General features: G+C 64.1%; 2 protein-coding genes across 3 annotated transcripts in view; one reads left to right on the top strand and one right to left on the bottom strand.

The window, feature by feature from the left end:
* The first annotated feature begins 6,066 nt into the window (after positions 1 to 6,066).
* Positions 6,067 to 20,179, top strand: part of SH3BP2 (SH3 domain binding protein 2) — a 35,518-nt gene continuing 21,405 nt past the window's right edge. Inside the window, exon 1 of one of the 2 annotated variants that reach the window (XM_052641850.1) lies at positions 6,067 to 6,159. The gene's annotated coding sequence lies outside the window, so the exon portion shown is untranslated. Of the gene's footprint in view, positions 6,160 to 6,564; positions 6,588 to 20,179 lie in introns of those variants that run through there. The other variant, XM_052641851.1, reaches the window with a different exon arrangement.
* Positions 9,244 to 18,214, bottom strand: LOC128049565 (uncharacterized). Its single transcript, XM_052641792.1, has 4 exons — positions 18,082 to 18,214; positions 11,992 to 12,108; positions 11,700 to 11,892; positions 9,244 to 9,586 (listed from the first exon to the last, which is right to left on the bottom strand). The coding sequence occupies exons 1-4, from the start codon at positions 18,212 to 18,214 to the stop codon at positions 9,244 to 9,246; spliced, it is 786 nt and encodes a 261-aa protein (XP_052497752.1).

Raw genomic sequence — 20,179 nt, 5'->3', positions numbered from 1 at the left:
GGCTGCACCTCCTCCCCCGACCCCAGGCCAGCCTGGCTGGGCACTGCTCAAAAGCTTGCTGTGGGTGGACCCTGTTCATCCCAAGGTCAGCAGTCAGAGGCGGGGTGCTGCAGGTAAGGCTCAGAAGCAGGCTGGACAGAGCCATCCTCAGCTACGGCCGTGGTGCTGGTCCGGGTTCCTGCCCCAAGGCTCCCGCTCAGCCCAGGGGAGGGGGGTGGACAGGAGCACAGGAGGGCATTGTGGTGTCAGCATGCATTTCACAAAATGGGCTGATGGGCCAGACGGAGGCACATTTAATAGGGAAGTGACCCAGAGGCAGCACCTGGGGGACTTCAAGTGGCCTAATGTAGCTTGGGGGACCCTCAGGAGTGGCAGTCGAAGCTAAAGTCCACTCCCGAGGATGGACAAGTGGAAGTGGGGAGAGAGTGGTACCCTGGGGTGCTGGGCTGGGCAGGGGCCTGCAGGTCTAGGGACATCCCCCCCGAACCGAGAGAGAGGCCCAGCCAGGTGCAGGTTCTGGGAACCTGGCAGGCAAATCCCTCCCTGGCTCCTGCCCAGGGAGCCTGGTCTCGCCTGCAGGGACAGGCCTAGGAGGGCCGAGTCCTCCCAGGGGTGCCCCCTCCTGGGATCCGCCCAAGCTTCCCCTCCCTCCTCCCACCTCTGGTCCAGGGGTCTTCACATCCACAGCAGCCACCTCACTGCCTCTCATCTCAGCCCATCAGCCCAGTGTCCACTGCTGGCCGGGGAAGGGCCAGCTAGCCCCCTCCTTGGGCTGGTCACAGGAGGCCCCAGGGGTGGGGTGGGGGTGACGTGAGGCCTTCGCATACTGAGGGCCACAGCTTCCCCTTCCCAAACCTCACGCGGGCTTCCCCTTCCCGACCCCAGCGCCTTCCTGGAGGTCACGTGGCCCGGGGGTGGGGGTAGGGGCCGGGCAAGGGCTGCCAGGACCCGAGGCTTTGGGAAGGAGCCGAGCAGAGAAAGGTTCTGTGTACAAACACCCGCCTCCTCCCCACCTCCAGGGCGGAAGCAGACCCAGAATAGAACAGGTCGCTTTCAAGTTCCAAATCAGGCACCGGGGGCTGCGGGCAGGCGTGTTTGGATGTAAAAATAGAAACACCCGTGTGTGCGTGGGCCGGCCTCCTCCACCCACGGTGTGGGGGGTGGGTGCTGGTGTTCTGAAATAGATCTTGCTAATGGGACTGCCTGACCCCGTTGGGGAGAAAATTTACCCAAACAGACCCCTCTGAGAGCGGAGGCTGCCGCTGATCCGGGCAGGGGGTACTGATGGGGACCTTCGTCAAGGTTCAGCCCAGCAGGCAGCAGGATGAGGAGCACTGGCCGGCCCTCGAGCTGGCGTCACAGCCCATGACTCATTTTCCTCCTGCCCCAGGCTGTGTGCAGGCTGTGCCTCTGCCCGGAAGATCCCTCCCAGGTCATCAGGCCCAGCTCAGGACCCCTCTGACCAACGGGCAGCGGACGCTGACCCACGCTCTCAGGCCAGGCCTGCACTGGGCAGGAGGGCAGGGTGGTCGGCAAGGGGATGCAGGCCCTGCCCTCTCAGGGCTCACAGTGGGCCACCCGGCTGGAAGCCCACAGCTTGGCCCCCACCCACCGAGGGCAGCCCCCAAGCAGGATCCTGTGCTGGGGCCCAGCACTGACCGAGAGGGCCCAGTCTAGGGGGATGCAGGGCCTCTGTGAGAGAGTACAGGAGTTCTGTGCAGTGTGGTGGATGGGCACCCGGGCAGGCAGCAGTGTGGGGGACCCAGAGGCCTCCTGGGGCGGGGAGCCTGAGCTGAGTCTCAGGAGTGATGCGGGGTGGGGCAGGGGGCACAGAGGGGAGACCAGCTCAGGAGCTCTCGCTCAGAGTCCGGAGGAGTCGCCTCATCTCTAGCCCGGCTCTCCGGCATCCTGGGAGCCACCCGCCACTGCCCCCCTCTCTGGTCCTGGCGCCCACTCTGCCGCTCCCCCTTGGTTCCAACAAAGGCACAGGACCCCCACCTCCTGCACAGGGCAGGGCAGTGCCACAGAGCATTGGGGCTGGGGCTGGGGTTCAGAGGGAGCCAACAGAGGTCCAGTGGCATAGACGCAGCCCTGGCCCTGGCCCTGACCCTGGCCTGGAGCGGCCTGCCAAGGGGTTCAGAGCCTCCCCCCCCACCCCACAGCCAGCCTGGAGAGGAGCGGCTGGGAACACCCTGAGTGTCGGCCCTGGGGCCGGGATGGGCCAGAAGGCTGAAGCTTCCAGGGGCCTCTGGACACGGGGGCCAGCTGGGCAGCTCTGCCTAAACCTGCCGCTTCCTTGGGGCTGCCCCTTGAGACCTTGGTCTGTTCTTTCACCAGCCTCTTAGCGAGCATCTATTCCGTGCCCGGAAGGCACCAGTGCCCTGGGGACGCAGCCACAGCAAGTACAAAGATGCGTGGGTACAAAGCGGGGTGGGGGGAAGGGGCAGGAGGGCAGAGGACAGCCTTACAGAAGTGAGGGGTGTCTAAGGGCATGATAGGGAAACACAGGAGTCTGGGGTCGCAGCAATCCAGGAGTAGGTAGCAGGAAGCCCAGAGGCCCTGAGACGGGGCGTGCCTCGAGTGGGAAACAGTGAGGGAAGGGCGGAACGGTATGGGCGTGTGCCCCTGGGGAGGGCTCAGGGTCCAGCACGGAGAGGTGGCATGAGCGGACATGGGGTTACACGCTGCTGGTGTGACCGCAGACACTGCCAGGCAGGGGCCGGGAAGATGAGGGGAGGGCAAGGCGCAGGATTCGGGGTGCATTTTGCAGATAGAGCTGCCAGGACTGCCAGACAGACGGCTGGCCAGCATGGCTCAGTGGTCACTGAGAAGGAGAAGCTGGGAAATGAGGTACTTACGGATCTGTTAAGCCTGTGATGTTTAGAGGCACCAGGGAGAGCCGGTGAGTGGGCCGTGGGCCGTGAGCCTGGGTGTGCAGTCGGCACAGAGGCCAGTGGTGACTCTGGGCCTGCTCGGGGCTCACCAGGTGCTATGTACAACCCGGGGCTTTTGGGAAGGCGATGAGCCCTAGACTGGCAACAGTCCGTGCCCTTCCCATCAGGGTCTTAGCAGGGTCCTATCTCCCCACCCCCAGCCACCTCTGAATGTGCTGGGCTCTGGCACTGCCCAGCAACTCAGTACCCTAGTGGTGGGCGTGGCAGGCGGCAGGTCCAGCTCTTGGGCCATTGTCCCGAGAATCTGGTTCAAGGGTCACCTGTGTGCCTTTAGGCTGGACTTGCTCTGCAGAGACCCTCCACACCTCAGCCAGGGGTCCTTGCCTCACCTCTGCTCACCTGCCTGCATGCCCTCCCCCAGAGATGAGACCCTCCTCCTCACCCACACCAGACCTGCCAGCTCCAGTGGGAACCCCTGGGTGCCTAGCTCTCCTTGCCTCTGCCCCCCGTAGTCTGCAGTTCCTGACTTGACAGACTGCACCGAGCTGCCCCCGCGTCCTAACCAGGGTCTCCTCCCCACTCGGGGGCTGGGGCTGGGCTGGGGAGGTGGGCAAGAACCAGGCGATGTGACTTGTCAGGTTCTCTCCATGAGGCAGCTGAGCTCGCATTCCCATTTGAAGTGGACTTGCATCATTGGGTGCTAACCCTCTGGGGCACCTGGTCCGTCCGCACTGTCTGCAGTGACGCTGACAGTGAGGCCTCTTCGTCCTGGTCTGCCCTGTCTCCCTGGAGCTTGGCATCTGAAGCCAGCCCCCACCTGCCCTGCGCTGTGACCGGGCTCTGGCTGGAGGCACTGACGTCCGGCTTCGCTCCACTGTCCCAGGCTCTGTTCCCCTCCCCAGCCAACCGCCCCGAGACACGGCGGCACGGTGGAGTCTGCTCGTGTGTCCCTCTTCCCTCCCATGGGCCACAGGCTGCGGAATTCCCAGCAGCATCTCGGGTACCCAGGGTTCCCCGCGCAGGGTCTGCTGGACCAGGCACCAGGGAGCACGTGCGTCCAGCCTCGACGCAGTGAGCACTCTGTCAGGGACTGCCCGGCCTCTTCCACCGAAAGCCCTGTTCCAGGAGTGAGGGACCACGTGGGGTGCTAGCGGTGAGCCCGGCCACTTCCATGGCAGCCTCTGTGGGCCGGGACGGACAGGCAAGCAGGGTCTTTGGGGCCCGAGTCCAGCCCTGAGGGTGGGCCAGGCTGAGCGAGTATCTGTCAACCCTGGGGCCTGAAGGGCTAGGGTGTGGGAAGTTCTGCTTGCCCCCATCTTCCACCAGAACTCCCTGGTCACCTCTCCAGTAGACGGGCCCCTCCTGGTCTCACAGAAGAAACTGAGGCCCTGCTGACTGGACACTCCCCCTGCCTCCAGCTGCTCCTCTTGGGGGTATGTCCTTCTCCAGTGCCCCCCTCGGTCCTGGTCCTTCCCCAGTGGGCACAGCCGCTTGGTTCCGGCCTTTCCCACTTCCCCCCACTCAGTTATCTCCTCTGACTCCGAGCGTGCTCTGCAGCCAAGGTCGGTCTTCCTGGGGCCCGGGACCCGTTCGCTGCTCTGGGACAAGTGGACACTGACAGGGCCCACGTTCTGTCCAGCTGCCAGCTCTGCGCACCCCCACAGCCTGGGTATGCCTCCTCCAGGCTCCGAGGGACCTCGGCCTCAGTATGACCACATCCAGTGCCTGGCTGTCCCCTGCCCTGCCTGGTTCGGAGTATCTGGCCCAGTCCCTGCCATGGCTGCCTTGCTGGACACTGGCCCTTGGTGCCCAGCGCAGCACAGAGGGGCAGGCCCGGGCCTCCCCTGTGGACAGGGTTCAGCCTCTGCGGCCTGGCCTTCTGTTCTCCGCTCCAGTCCCTTTACCCCATAGCCAGGCCCTGTCCTTCCCCTGCCCACAATTTCCTAAGCTCTGGGACCAGGGACCCCACCCACTCCACCTCAACGTGTCTGAGCCATGCACCCCCGCCCTGCCTGGGAAGGCTCTAGCCCCCCTAAGCCTGCTGGCCTTGCTCCCTCTCCCAAGAACACATTCACTCTCTCTCTACCCCCTATACTGCCCCTTCGGGCTCCTCTCAGGAAGTCATCTCCTCCCAGAAAGCCCCTTTCCCTACAAGATCTGACAAGCCCCCTTTCACCTAGGCCCTCTCCCCTTAAACAGGGTAAACTTGGTCTAAAACTGGGTTTGTGTCTCGTGGTTGTGGGGAAGGGCCTTGCTTGGGAGCCTCCCAGGAGGTAAAACATGAAGTACATTTACTGTTTTCTGGGCCTCCCAATCCTGGAACAAGACCCCTGGATCCTGGGAGTCCAGACCCGCTACAAGATCTGTGACCCAGCTTGGAAGTGGCTGAAAAGTGCCCTTCGAGACTCTTCTGGAACAAGGGCAAGATTCCAGAGGTTCGGTTCCCAGCAAGCCCTTTTCTGCCCGGTGGGCGAGGGGGCTGGGGGTAGGGGATCATGACGGGGCCCTGCCCCTCCTCCTGCAGGATCAGGATCAGTGGGTTCGGGGGAGGGGGCAGCGCCGTCCCCAGTGGAGCCATGAGGGGCCCCTGGGCAGGACACACACGTGCATTTACTGCGCATCTGTTGTGTGAGGTGTGGGGATGGCGTCCACACCCGCAGCCAACCCCGCAGCCTTCTCGCCTCGGGACCAGAAGTGGGGAAAGATGGGGGTTTCCCGGGCTCTGAGGTCGTGACCCAAACCCTGCACCCAACCCTGCACCCAACCTTGAACCCCGAGACCCGCTAGCTGCGCGCGGAGACCTCCAGACGGCAAAAGGAGTCGGTGGGGTGGGCCCGGAGAGCCAGCGGAGGAGGGGCCGAGATCGCGGGGAGGGGAGTGAAGGCGGGCGGTAGACCTGCCCGGAGTCTGGGGAGGTGGCGCTGGGTGAGGGTAGGACCAGGTAGAGGGGCGGGGCCTGGAGGACAGGGACGGGGCGGGGCCAGAGCAAAGGGGCACGAGTCATGGGCGGGGCCATGTCGAAGGGGCGGGCACGAGCCGGGGCGGGGCCAGACAGAAGGGGCGGGGCCGAGAGGACAGGGACCGGACGAGGAGCCTGAGGGGGCGGGGCGGGGCGCCGGGGCGGGGCCAGACAGAAGGGGCGGGCAGAGTTCCTGGCCCGACCGGGCTTGTGGCTACCTGCCCGGCGGGCGGGAGCTCCTGGCGGCCGAGCCGGGAGCCGCCGCAGGCACGCAGGGCCCGCGGGCTGGGAGCAGAGCCTCGGCAGGTAAGGCACGGCGGCGGGGCGCAGGCGGGCGGGGCGCGATCGCGTCTCCCGGGCTGGCTGGAGACTCCGGGACCGGGGTTCTCGCCAGAGAGCGGGCGGGGGCCGGTCAGTTCCAGCGCGCGCCAGGCCCGGCGGCCGGCGCCACGCTCCCCGAGGAAGCACGCGAGTTCGGGGTGCGCAGGGTGCGCTCTGCAGGCCTAGGAGCGGGGGCCGGGGCGTCGCGTCTGCTCCGCGTCACCCTCGTTCCTCTGGGCCCCCGCTTCCTCAGACCCCAGGGGTTCGCGGACCGCCGCAGGTCCCTATTACAGGAGCCACCAGACTCGGCTTCTGGAGGCCCCGGGCGGCGAGTTTACGAACTTTTCGTTCCCTTGGCCCGCGCAGCGCAGAGTGGAGAAAAGCTGCCCGCTGGAGCTGACTCACACTGAAGTGTGAGTGACTGATAGCCCCGTGGCTCTGGGGTGTCTGCGAGTTGTATTCTGGGGAACAGCGAGTGTCAGAGAGCGGGGGGTTGAGGACAGCCTTCCTTCCACATGTGGGCCGGGCCCCTCCCAGCAGCCCGGCTCTCTCCTGCTGCTCTGGGCCTCGCCTGCCCCTGGTGAAGGGTTGGCAGTGGCTCCCACCGGAGGTGTTGCTGGGCCTGGGCCCTGCAGCAGCGTGCAGGCCCGGAGCCCACTCCTTCCATCCTGTTGGAGCCCCAGTGCCTCACATCCTCTCTCTCTGCCTCAGTCTGCCCATCTGTCAACACCCGTGACGTCTGTGCCAGCTGGCCAGGTGGCCATGCTGAGTAAAGAGACACTCCTAAAGGGCCCTGGCCTCAGACAAGAGCTCTGTATGGACGAGGGGCATGTGATCTTGCTAATGAGGCTGGAACCAGGCCCCAGCAGAAAGGGGGCTCAGGAAATGTTATCTGCTGTGATGAAGATGATAAAATGTGTAGAAGTTTTTCAGGACAGTCTGACAGCCAAGGGGGCAGGGCAAGTCCTGGAGACAGGGTAGGTTTCTAGAATTATGTTTAGCCCTGCAGTGAATGAGTGGCCCAGGCTACTGAGACTCGAGGAGGGGGCTGGGATCCGTTACCTCCTGGCTCTCATCCCACCGTGTCCAGCACTGCAGGCAGGCCGGGGGCCAGCATGGGGGCTCCAGGATGAGAGCTCTGTCAAATTCCCCTCCGTTCCACTCTATTAGTTGGCTCTGTGCCCTGTGTTGGGGTGCACCCTGGCCAGAGGAGTAGATGGCCCGTACTGACCCCTGTTAGCCATCTGGAAAAAGGGGCACTGACAGAGGGTCTGCCCTTTTTGGGGAGCCCCTCAGGCCTGCAGAGTCAGAGAGGAGCCCACCAAGGAGGCCAGCTTGGGAGAGATAGGAGGGTAGGCGACTCCAAACCTCCCTTGGCCCTTTCTGTTCACGTGGACAGAAGAAAGTGAGGTGCTGAGTCAGCCCCCAATGTCCTTCCCCCAACATGGAACCCCGCAAGCTTGCAGGCCTGCATGTGGGAGGCCTGGGGGGCACAGAGAGACACACAGAGGGGCTGGGTCCTGGCTGGCAATCCGGCTGCCACTCTTTACCAGCTGTGTGGTCTTGGCCAGGAGGCTTCAACCTGCTGAGCCTCGGCTTCCTCGTCTGTAAAAGGTGGGTAGTGAACCGCTTTCTATTGCACAGGTGGCTGTGAAGGTCCAGGGGCTGGTGGTGGCACATGGTTGGTGTCCAGCAACTGTGGGCCAGTGAGGGTGCTGTCCGCAGCCCTCTGGGCTAGAGGGCAGGGATAGCCGGGCAGTGGCTGCTTGGGAGGGGTGGGGCCTGGAGAGGCCGAGGGCAAAGGGCAGGCTCCAGGTCCCTGCTGCTTGGGTCTCGTGGCAAAGGCCCAAGTCTCTTAGGAGTGGCCAGGATCAGGGAGCCACGTGGGTCCTCCTGGTTCCCGTCCTTGATGCTCTACTGGAGACTGCGAGGGTCAATGAGTGGCAGGCCCTGCCCTCCCCTTATTGGCTGGCTCGTTAGGTGGCCTCAGTAAGGCCTGGGCATGCACATACGTGGTTCTCTAGGCAGCGCCAGGCAGCCTGGCCAAGGGAGGTGAGTGGCAGGTGGCCGGTGAAGAAAGTATTTGCCGTCAGAAGGAGGACTGTCTGAGTCATGAGGGCAGCCGTGAAGGTAGGAACAGACCGAGCCAGAGGCTGGTAGTGCTGGGGGTGGCAGATCAGTTTGACCGGAGCGGCTGGTGTGTGTCGGACGTGGTGAGAGTATGGATGAGGGGGTGGATGACCGTGCAGAGGGGCCCGGGGGGCAGGTAGAGGGGTGGTCAACACTCTGAAATCCTACCCACAGGCAGGTGGCCTGTCGTCAGAAGGCCTCTGACTCTCCAGTGGCCCTGACCAGTCGTCCAAGGGTGGTGACAGTCCCACACGTGGGCCGCCTAAGCCCCAGAGGCGGGGGCTGAGGGGTGGGGAGCGTTCTGGACTCTAGCTTCAGACAGGCAGGCCCAGCAGTGCCGCTCTGCCTGGCCACCCTGCTCCCCACGCTGGGCCTGCCTCAGAGGGCAGGCAGGACGATACCAGGAGAAATGGGGCTGCCTCCTGGCGCAGCCAGGAGACCTGCGCCTCCTTTGTGAATGACACTTCCTGACTTGGGTGCTAGAAGGCCCCAGCTCTGGGCCACACGGATGGACTAGGACTCGGGGGCTGGGCTCCTGAGCTGCCTGCCAACTCCAGGCACCATGGGAGTGAAGTGCTCAGATGTGGGGAGGGGGCCCCACGGGACTTGAGTCTCCCCACCGTCCCCCTTCTCCCTGGACAGCAGAGATTCTGAGCTTCCGGCTCTGGGGCCACCTGTAGGTTGACCCCTGCCTGTCCCCCCAGGTCAGGAACCACGCTGAGACCTGGCGCTTCTCTCACCCCTGGCCCCAGGCCTCACTGATCCTTGGCCCCTGTAGGCTAGCCACAGTGGGACCCAGCGCCCCTTGCCCTAGAAAGGTGTGGGCCCCGTCACCAAGGTGATGGCCTGAGGGGTTGGCATGGCACCCTCGTGGTGTCCATACCTCTTCCGCTGAGGCCACGTTCCGATTCCAAGAAGTGCCCTTTGCTTCCTTGTGAATCAGATGTTTATTGTGTGCTGGCTGAGCCCAGGGTTGGGGCGGCCCACTGCTAAGCACGCCCGTCCCAGGCCGCCGGGTGGGGTGTGGGTGTCTTGCCTGCTGGAGCCTGCAGAGGGAGGGCGGGCCCTGCCCCGAGTCTCCAGGCTGACGGGTAACCGCCCTGAGTGCTGGGACCAGGGTGGGCTCCCCCCACAGCCGGGGGCTGAGCCAGCCCCTGGGAAGACCTCGCCGAGGCGGCTTCTCCAAGCCAGCATGTCTCCTTCCAGGAGGCAGACGAGGAGGGCGTGGAGCAGCAGCGTGTGCGTGTCTTGTTTGAGTGCCTCTCTGGACTTGAGCTCCTTCCTGGGGAAAGGGAGGGAAAGCAGTTTTAACTCCGGGAGTCCTGGGGAACTTAAGTGAGACGCTGCAGAGGAGCCTGTCCTGGGAGATGTAGCCCAGACCCAGGCTGGGGCCTCCCCCGACCCCCGGCCCTGTGCAGACGCTGCAGCTCCGTGGGCGGGGGCGCCCATCCACCGCCTCCCAGTCTCCCCAACTCTGTGTCGTAATCCAGCCTCGCTCCTCTGCAGCATTAGAGACCCCCGCGGTGGCCCCTGCCCGCTGCCCCCAGCCGGGGAGGAGCCAGCCTAACCCCTGCCCCTCACTGCTGGCTGCCCGCCCCCCAGCAAGGTGACGGGAGGTCAGGGGCTGACCTCAGGGCCTGGGATGCCAGGGTAGACCCTGGCTTGACCCCGAAGCCTGAGGAGCCAGGGCGGCAACCACAGTCCCCCGAGGGCCCCACTCCGAGTCCTAACCCTGGGGCAGGAGGGCAGGGGCGGGGTGGGCCCCCCTCGGAAAGCCGCTGTCCCCCGGGCCTCCCATTCATGCTAGGTGCCTTGTGTACCCAGCCCGGCCCTGGGCCAGGCATGGACTGGGAGCAGCTCGGCCCGTCTGGGGGCCCCCGCTGCTGCCTCCCTGGCCCCCACCTCCCAGAGCTGGGTGCAGGCCCGCAGCCCGTGCGCTGCTCTCCGTGTTCCCCTGTCTGCCTTTCCTGCTCAGTCCGCTCCTGGCGAAGGACAGGGCCCCGCCTGAGTGCCCGTGCCCAGCAATGCCCCCGTGGACCTGCCGCAGCCGCAGAGGAGGGAAGTCCCCGGCAGAGCAGGCCTGCAGCCCAGGCATGTGTAGCTCCTGCTGGGCATCAGAGACACGGGTGCCCCGTCACCCCGAGAGGCCTGTGCTGCCGGGCAGGGGAGCTTCCGATCGGATCGCAGCAGGCAGCGGTGCGGGGGTCTTGCTGGGGCCCCTCTGCATTTCCACCTCAGCCTCTGGCTCTGGGCTCCGGCTCCTGTGCCCTCCACTGTCATCACTCGAGCCGCCTGGATGCAGGGTCCCCCGGGGGGTTCACACCGGGAGACTGAGCTGAGGGATCGGGGCCCCCCGCCCCAAGTGAAAGGCGTTCTTTTTCCTGTGGCTGTCCCTCCCTGGAGACATACATTGGGACCAGCGTTGGGGTCAGGCTGAGCTCCCCTGAGCTACCAGCCACAGGGGGACCTGGTCTTTGTGTCCCAGAGAGCCAGCCCCCGAGACGGGGCCCTGTAGGAGAGTGGTGGAGAAGGATCCAGATCACCGGACCCAGGAGCCCTGCATGGACAGGTGCAGGGGAAGGAGGCGAGCCAGGAGACTCACCCTGCCCCCTCCTCCCTCACTCCAGCTGCTTCCTCTGCTCCTGTTTGAGGTCAGAAAAGGAAGACGTTTTTCCCAGGGGTGCAAGCAGCTGGCACTGAGCCGCCGGGTCCCCTGATGGCCAGGCAGCCACCGGGCTGGGGGCGGGGCCCCGGCTGGCAGGTCTGTGATTCCCCGGCGGGTTTGACCGCGGTGGGCAGAGAGGGAATGGCTGTGCCCCCTCTCCTCCGCACAGGACGAGAGGCTTGAAGGTGCTGGGAGTGTAGGGCGGCCGTCGGAGGCTGGGTGGGATCCATGCTGTGAGCTCAATGCGGTAGAGGGGCCCAGGAACCCCGCAGTCCATGGCCAGCCCCCCCGGCCTCCCTGCTGGCCCACCCAGCTGTTGTCGGAGGCCAGGGCGCCTGCGGGGAGAGCCTCAGCCTGCAGTGGGAGGGGTCACCACCGTGTACCCCGCCCTGTCTCGGGAGCCTGTGGGTGATGCGCTACACTCCACGAGCCCCTTACCCCAACCCCCTACCTCCTGACTTCTCTAGAATCCCCCCCACTCCGGGGGACCCTGGCCCGACACTTTGCTGCCTGGCGGGCTCCAGGACTGGGCACCCCCTCCTGGCTCCTGGCCTCACAGGGGAGCTGCTCGGGGACGGGGGCGGGAGACCCGGGACCCCACCTCATCTGGCTCCAGACCCTGAGCTGCAGGTGCAGAGGAGGCGTCCCCGAGCTGGGGGCAGGGTGAGGGAGAGCCCCAGGCTGGCTGCAGGCCCGGTTCTGGCCCTCCTGGGGCCTCAGTTCCACTCACTCTGGCGTCCACTTGTACAAAATTGGAGCAAGGGACGGAGTCCCTCCCCGAGCTCCCCGGCCGTCCTGGGGTTCCTGGCACGGGCCTGCGGAGCTTTGCCAGCAGGGACGCGAGCTCTCCGAGACTAGCCGTCTGTCATCTTGAGAATGTGAGCAGGAGGGTGAAGCGCTGTGGTCAGCAGCGGCTGGGCCCGCTGGGGAAGGAAGAGGATTGAGAAAGAGACACCCGCTCACCCCCCACCCTAGCAGGCCCTGCCCCGGGCCCGAGGTTCCCCGAGCAGCCGGGCACCCACGGGCAGCTGTTCCAGGCCAAGGCCTTGGGAAGCAGGCGGGGCAGCCGCACGCTGGCGGTCTCCACACTGATTCACCCGCGGCCTGGAGGACCCCCGGGGCCCCTCCCCAGGGCCGGGCTCAGGGCTGCCTGTGGGGAGGGCGCAGGCACCGTCCTCGCAGTGGGCAGTCCCTGAGAACCACATAGGAGGTGTCACTGGGGCACCTGAGGTAGGGCCTTTGTGGGGTGGGAGCAGGAAGACGCAGGCAGGAGGAGCCAGGCCCAGGGCTGCTCTGTGTCTGCAGCGCTCAGTCTGGGTCTTGAGACCTCCCTCCCACACACGCACAAGTACCCCCCCTGCGGCAGTGGCCGTAAGGAGGCCTGGGCAAAAGCAGGACGCACCGGAGAGCTCGGTGTGCGGTGGGGGCGGACGTCTGGTGGACCCGGGTAAGTCGACCCACACTGAGAGGCCCCGGGGCCAGGGGAAGCGGATGTGGTGGGCCTGGGCCTGGGCCTGGGGGAGCACCGCCCCCCCCCCACTGCCCAGTCCTCTCTGCTGGCTCTTCTGGCCACAGAGGAGTGACCCCCATGGCTGTCTCCCCAGGGAGGGAGAGGGTGTCCCTGTGGCACCACGGAGCCATGCCCCTCCCTCACCCAGGACAGGCTGCCCCAGGCGGTGGCAGGTCCCCAGCCATGAGGAGGCTCGGGGCCAGCCCTCGGGAGCTCTGCTGACCGTCAGGAGCCACCTCACCTCTGGGAGCCTCAGTTAGGCCGAGGGTTGGAGGAGAGTGTTTGTCTCGTGCGTGGTGGCCCTGCAGGCAGACGACAGGGCTGGACGGGCACTTGGCCTGTGGGGGTCTGAGGAGCTCTCCAGGGCTGCTGGACCCGAGGTAGGGGTCCGCGGGGGCGGGTCGCTGGACAGAGAGCTCAGGCCACGTTGCCCAAGGCTGTGGTGGCTGGGGGCCTTGCCTGGAGCTGCCCACCCCTCGAGGCAGGGCAAAGTCTGGAGTCCCCAGGGAGCAGAAGCCTGCTCCTCCAGCCCTGAGGTCCCCTGAGGGCACTGTTCCCTGGCCTGACTGGGCCGTCGGGGTGTCCTAGGGTGACCTGACAGCAGGGTGGGGACAGCGGGCGGCGGTCAGGGCAGGCCGTCCTGCTGGAGCACCAGCAGGGTGAGGGCCTTGAACCCGAGACTCGCCTGCCGGCTGTGGCTGGGACCGCGCTCGGAGTGAGGGGCTGGCGTCCAGGATCCCGCAGGACCCCTGGCTTGGGGAGGGACAGTGTGCAGGAGGGAGACCCCCCTCCTCGCCCCTGCACCCTCCTGTCCTGTCTGTCAAGGCTGCTGGAGGGGGAGGGGCAGGGACCGGGCCCCTTTCCCGCCAACCCGGGCCCCCGGCCAGACCCTCCCTGCACTGGGCCTCCGAACAATGGGGCAGTGTCAGCACTCCTGGGAACCGCCCGGCCAGCCAGGCCCCCTGCTGGCCCAGGCCAAGGGGCTCAGAGGGAGGCCAGCGGTGAGTCATCCGCCCCTCGCCCAGCCCAGGGTTCCTGGGCCGGGGGGACCAGCACTCTCGGTTCCCCAGCCTCCGCCCCGGGGTCCCGGCCGGCTCCTCCTTCCCTCTTCAGCCTCTCCCTTCCCTCTCTGGCTCCCTCCATCTGAACATGTTGGCCGTCTCCCTGCCTCGGTCCCGGGCAGAGACCCAGCCTGGCAGTGGCTCTCGCCTGCCCCATCATGAGCTGCTCCCCTCTCCCAGCCTGTGAGGGACCCCGGGAAGAAGCTAGTGAGAGGGCCCAACCTAAAAATTGGCTGAGGAATACAAGGTGGACCCCAAGAAGAAGCGAGGCAACAAAATAAAACACTCTTCAAGAGACTGAGGGTTAACCGACAACATCAAAGAGTGGAAAAAAAAAGTATGAAAAATATTAGCATTAGGGATAACAGGATAAAAATAAATGGGTTAAAGCTGTGCTGAAGAGCGAAGGAGGCGGGAAGGGCCCTGTGGTGTGGACTTGGCCTTAATGGTTCCGGCCTGTGGCAGGGTGGGCGGGAAGACAAAACCTTGCTGGATGGATGGTGAGCCAGGTTCCTGGGTGGGTGACTGGTCCAGAGACCACCCCCCCACCCAGAGGAGCTTGAAGAGGACCCGAGGTGAGGGCCGCACCTCACGCCCCGGACCCTGACTCCCTGACCTGTGGCGATGCTGCGAGGTACCCAGGAGCTGTGTGGGTCCTGTGGCCCGGGGGAGCCTACCGAGGCACGAGACAGCCTAAAGAGATCAGAGAAGCAACGGACGCTACTGGCGTCAAGGCCAGCGTCCCCCTTGGTCTAGCATGGGATGCCCCGGCAGGTGGTTCCCAGCGTGGAGGGCTCGTACACTGCCCTGGCCTGGCACTGGCCGACAGGAACTGTCCCTGCGACGAGCCTGTTTCATGGCTGATCTGAAGCCTCCGGCCTTGGCTCCTGCAAGGAGCCGTGGGGCCCATCTCTCTCCTTGGCCCCCACCAAGCATGCACTTCCTGGCCGCTGTGTCCTCATTGAGTTCCCCTGTTATCATCTCGCCCTGGGCTGAGTGGGGTGCCTTCCACCCCGAGGCTCTGGGCCCAGCACTGGGCCCAACACTGGGCCAGGTGGCTCTGGGGGAGCCTGGGAGAGTTGCTGCTTTCAGTCCTCAGTTCAGTTCAGTTGAGTTGCTCAGTCGCGTCCGACTCTTTGCGACCCCATGGACTGCAGCATACCAGGCCTCCCTGTCCATCACCAACTCCCAGAGTTTATTCAAACTCATGTCCATTGAGTTGGTGATGCCATCCAACCATCTCATCCTCTGTCATCCCCTTCTCCCCCTGCCTTCAATCTTTCCCAGCATCAGGGTCTTTTCCAATGAGTCAGCTCTTCACATCAGGTGGCCAAAGTATTGGAGCTTCAGCTTCAACATCAGTCCTTCCAATGGATATTCAGGACTGATCTTTAGGATGGACTGGTTGGATCTCCTTGCAGTCCAAGGGACTCTCAAGAGTCTTCTCTAACACCACAATTCAAAAGCATCAATTCTTTGGCGTGCAGCCTTTTTTATAGTCCAACTCTGACATCCATACATGACCACTGGAAAAATCATAGCCTTGACTAGATGGACCTTTGTTGGCAAAGTAATGTCTCTCCTTTTTAACATGCTGTTTAGGTTGGTCATAACTTTTCTTCCAAGGAGTAAGTGTCTTTGAATTTCATGGCTGCAATCACCATCTGCAGTAATTTTGGAGCCCCCCCAAAATAAAGTCTGACACTGTTTCCACTGTTTCTCCATCTTTTTGCCATGAAGTGATGGGACCGGATGCCATGATCTTAGTTTTCTGAATGTTGAGCTTTAAGCCAACTTTTTCACTCTCCTCTTTCACTTTCATCAAGAGGCTCTTTAGTTCTTCTTCACTTTTTGCCATAAGGGTGGTGTCATCTGCATATCTGAGGTTATTGGCATTTCTCCCAGCAATCTTGATTCCAGCTTGTGCTTCTTCCAGCCCAGCGTTTCTCATGATGTCCTCTGCATATAAGTTAAATAAGCAGGGTGACAATATACAGCCTTGGCGCACTCCTTTTCCTATTTGGAACCAGTCTGTTGTTCCATGTCCAGTTCTAACTGTTGCTTCCTGACCTGCATGCAGATTTCTCAAGAGGCAGGTCAGGTGGTCTGGTATTCCCATCTCTTCCAAAATTCTCCACAGTTTATTGTGATCCACACAGTCAGAGGCTTTGGCATAGTCAATAAAGCAGAAATAGATGTTTTTCTGGAACTCTCTTGCTTTTCGATGATCCAGCGGATGTTGGTAATTTGATCTCTGGTTCGTCTGCCTTTTCTAAAACCAGCTTGAACATCTGGAAGTTCACAGTTCACGTATTGCTGAAGCCTGGCTTGGAGAAGTTTGAGCGTCACTTTGCTAGCGTGTGAGAGGAGTGCAACTATGCAGTAGTTTGAGCATCCTTTGGCACATTTGGTCCTCAGGGTGCTCTTATCAGCAAGCCCGTTTGGGGGAGGAGTGAAGTGACTTGCACCAGGTTGCCGGTACAAAGAAGCAAAGCTGGAGGTGGTGCCCTGGCCTGGCTGCTCACCCTGGGGCAGGTCTGAGACCTGCTCCACGCTCAGCTGGGCACGTGGCCCTCATGCATGTTCTGGACCGGACTGGCTTCCTCTAACGGTGTGTGTCTCCTCTCGCCCCAGCCCCAGGCCCTTTGCACAAGCTCTCTCCTATCTGAGACACTTTCCGTGTGACCTTGCTTGGCTGCGGCATGTGGATGCTGGCTGACGTGTCGCTGTGTCTGGGTGGAAGTGTTGTCACAAGGGTGTGAGTCAGAGGTGGCCACCTCCCCAGCAGTTGGGCACCCCAGACGGAGGGCAAGGCCAGCGTGGACCCCGGGTGAAGGGTGTGGTGTGTGCTCGCAGGTGACAATGCCCTGACTGTCTCCTCCTGCCCCGTTAGTGGTGGCAGTGGCGAGCAGGCCCCAGGGTGGGGCCTGTGCTCTGGGACAGTCTCCTGAGCGGATCCCCTGGGCTCTGGAGGGGCGCGTAAAACAGAAACAGACCCTGACATCAGGAGGGCAGGCTGGCAGGCGCCTGCACCCCCGCGCTGTGTGCCCCAGCCTTCGGCCCGGAGCCCAGGGCCTCCTCCAGCTGCGCTCCAGGCTGTGGGAGCTCTGTCCGTCCGTCTGTCCGGAGAGCAGGCCCCGGGCCCCTCGCCTTCCTCACACCCCTTGGAGCCAGGCTTGGCAGGAAGTGTGGGGTGGGTGAGGTGGCCTGCGAGGGTGGTGGTGGCGCAGCGGCCGCTGCTGCAGCCCACTCAGCCTCAGCTTCCCCATCGGGAGCGGGAGACAAGCGGCGGGGAATGAGTGGGCCCTGGGGGCTGACACCTTGGCGCTGGGGGGACGTTCCCGGAGGCTGCTCCCTGCCGTGATCCACTGGTTTGGCCCTCTGTCACAAGAGGTTGCCTTTGAGATCCCCCTGCCCCCGGCCTTGGCGAGTCGGGATGTGTCCCCAACGGAGGTGCCTGTGACCTACGCATGTGTCTCCAAGAGGGTCTGGCTGGTGGTCGCCTGTGCCCTGGAGGCCTGGGGCCGGTGACCGGGACCAGGCCCTCCGCCGAGGGCAGGACCAAGCTCTGTCTGGTGCACCAAGAAGTGACCCAAGGAGCATGCACGTAGTTTCTGGGAAGAGGGTCGGGTAGGCTGGGCTTGGGGAAGTCCCTGGGTTCCTCATTCACTGGGGGTCGGCCTCACTCTGATCTCAGAGCAGGTCTGTCCCCTTCTGAGTGACCCAGCAGAGGGGCTTGGAATGTTCCAGCCCCAACCCTGGAGGGTCAGTGGCAGTGTCGGGCAGCTTGGTCTGCCTGGGGCTCAGCCCACCGGGTACTCGCGGCGGGAGGGGGATGGTCTAAGTCCCACACCTGCTCTGCCCGTGAGGGCTGCTGGCCTTGCTTTGTGGATCAGTGAGGCTGGGAGCGGTCAAGAGTATGGCCGAGGTCACTCTGGGGGTGTCTGGGCCTTGCTCAGTGGGCGGCAGACCCCCTGCGCTAGGCATCCATCCTTGCAGCCAGACAACCCCCTCCCCGACCCAGAGATGAGGAAATGGCGATGTTTGGGATGAGGCGAGTGGTTTACTTCAGTAAATGAGCTCCATGGTTGGACCCCACGTGGAGTCGGGAGTGTCTGGCCGGTGGGTGAGATCTCATGCTGCAAGAGGTGCCTGGTGTCCCCTTTGTGCTGGGGACACTGCAGCGGACGGACGCACGGAATGACTGCCGTCCACATCCCCTGCCCTCAACCCCGAGCTATGTCGAGGGTGAGGCAGACAGGCAACAGATGCTGCGGTCAGTGCAGCTGGTGGGGACACGGAGCCTCTCCTAGGAGTCCTGCTCGTGGGCAGAGCACGTGTAGGTGGGCAGGGGCTGTGTGTGTGGGCAATGGGTCTGGACTCGGGGCTGCGGAGGAAGGCGTGGAGCCTGGGGAGACGGGAGGAGATGTTGTTCTCGGCCAAGCCATGCGCTGGACAAAGGTGGCGTTTCCATGCTTGGGGCCGTGGCTCAGAATGGGGCCAGCAGCAGTGGGCAGAGAGTGTGCTGGAGGGGTGCAGGCCTGTAGGGGCATCCTGGGAGGGCATGGTCTGGCTCCGAGCAGGGCGGTTTGGGAGGACGTTCTCCTTTCCCGAGGTGCCTGTGACAGTGGGGTGGTCGGCAGAACCCCTGGAGCCCCCCTCTTCCCCAGCCATGCCGGGTGATCCTTGGGACAGCCTCTCGCAGGCGCCGATGGCCGGCTGTTCTCACGAGGAAGCAGGCTGAGGGTGGGCTGCGAGGTTAGGGTGGAGCCTGGCCTGTCCCCAAGGAAGCCTGGGCATCACCACCGCTGTCCTTACTCCCAGGGTCCCGTGGTGGAGCGGCCCTGTCCTGCCGGGGGTGGGGGGGCATGGGGTGCCCGCGCCTGCTGTGTGCACAGCAGTGAACATCCGTGGGCGATGGGGCAGGAACGTGGGGGTGGACCCGGCCACACGTCAGCACTTTGGAGAGTTTTTTTTATCAAGCAATTAAAAAGTGGAAACTTGCCAGTGTCATGATGAACTGAAGTGTGAATCCTGGAACGCCTCTGCTGGGTTGTGGTTTGAGACGAGAGAGTGACGGTGCCAAGCCGTGCTTCCCCCAGCCCCTGGCCCCCCACCACGGCCTATTGTGCGGACTTGGTCCAGAAGTCGGGGTCCCTGGGCCTGGCACCCCTGCCCAGCCGTCCCCCCACCCGTCCACGTGCTGCTCCTTCCTGGGGATCCCTGCCCTCTCCGGGGCTCTGATGAGGGTGCCTAGCACCTGATGCGGGGCCCGTGGGCGGCCTTGCTCTTTTCTGAGTGGTCATGGCTCTCTTTGGGGGCCCCCAGCTCTGCCACCGCAGGCTCATCCAGCCCTCGACCCTGGCCCTTGGGAGATGCTGCCTGTTCTGGGAATATTTGCTAGAGGCAGAGGCCAGGCCTGGAGAGGCAACCCCGGCCGGCTTTGTGGTGGGGGGCACACAGGGGCACGTGGGCTCCCTTGAGTCGTCTGTGGGGACAGAGCTCAAGGCGAAGGTCCCGAAACCACACTCCTGCCCCTGTTTGGCCACCGCCCTCGGAAGCCCCGGCTCCGTGTGGGCAGCTGTGCATGCCAGCCTTTCTGCACTTCCCCAATTCCCTCTGTCCCCGCCCACAGCAACGGCTGGACTGCCTCGCAACCCCACCCTGGGCAGCCCTAACAAGCCCTGGGGGGCCTCTTAAACCCCGGCAAGTATGGCCTTCTGGGGGTGCTGGCCTGGTCTCTGTTTTGCAGTGAGCAGACCCCAGGGCTCACCCAGTGCTGGCCAACGGCTCACTTGCCAGGCAGAGGTCCTGGGGCCACAGGGCTTTGCGGCAGCCACTGGGCCTCAGTTCTCACTGGGGGTCAGCATAGTCCCTCGCTCTGGCCCTGGGGGACCGCCCCAGTGTGCGCTGGCATAACCACGTGGGGGTGTGGCCGCATGTGTAGACCCAACAGTGAGCCCACCTGACCGTGCATTCTTCGGCCCCTCGGTCCCTTTGGTGGGCCAGGCACTGGGCGTGGGGCATGGAGGGGGACCCAGGCCCATGGGGAATGCTGGGGCCACACGTGTGACACCCTGATGCGCAAGGCTGGGCCACTGACTTGGAGACTGCAGAGAAGGGGCTGACGTTCTAGAAGTTCCCTCTCTCAAAGGTGTGGGGGCCTTTCGGAGAGGAAATGGTTTCCAGCGGAGGAGATTGCAGTCTGAGAATGGGGCGCGGTGGTCCTTGTGACAGGCCCACAGCTGAGGGCCCAGGGCAGCGAGCAGGGGCCAGAATCCGCCCGCTCAGCCAGGGGCCAGCCTGACCTCTGCTCCGCGGTGGGGATGGCTAGGCAGAGCCAAGGAGGGGCTGGCCGGGAGGTGGGCCCCGCAGATCTGGGGAGTGTGGGCCGGGTCTGGCCTCTGAGCTGGTGCACGACGGGCATGGGAGGTGGTGAGCCAGGACCGCAGGAGGCCATGGACGTCCAGGGAGGCCGCTCAGATGTACCCCGTCTGGCCTCATGCCCAGGGGCCCCTCAGAGAGCCAGCCTCACTCTGCAGGGCACGCCCTGGGCTTCTAGCCAACTGTGACTTACTTCATGTAGGAAAGGACCTCAGCTTGTCCCCGTGTGAGATAGTTTCTCACGGCCACCCTAAC

The sequence above is a fragment of the Budorcas taxicolor genome, chromosome 6 (assembly GCF_023091745.1).
Source record: "Budorcas taxicolor isolate Tak-1 chromosome 6, Takin1.1, whole genome shotgun sequence".
Taxonomy (NCBI): Eukaryota; Metazoa; Chordata; class Mammalia; order Artiodactyla; family Bovidae; genus Budorcas; species Budorcas taxicolor.
This window is presented reverse-complemented; position numbering and strand designations above follow the sequence as displayed.

Coding starts and splice junctions, on each gene's coding strand:
- LOC128049565 (XM_052641792.1), bottom strand. CDS start 18,214: ATGGCTGGGGAAGAGGGGGGCTCCAGGGGTTCTGCCGACCACCCCACT. Junction 12,109..18,081: donor CTCCCAGGATGCCCCTACAG/GCCTGCACCCCT, acceptor GGCAGCCCTGAG/CCCGGCCCTGGGGAGGGGCC. Junction 9,587..11,699: donor TTGTACAAGTGGACGCCAGA/GTGAGTGGAACT, acceptor CCCTTTCCCCAG/GAAGGAGCTCAAGTCCAGAG.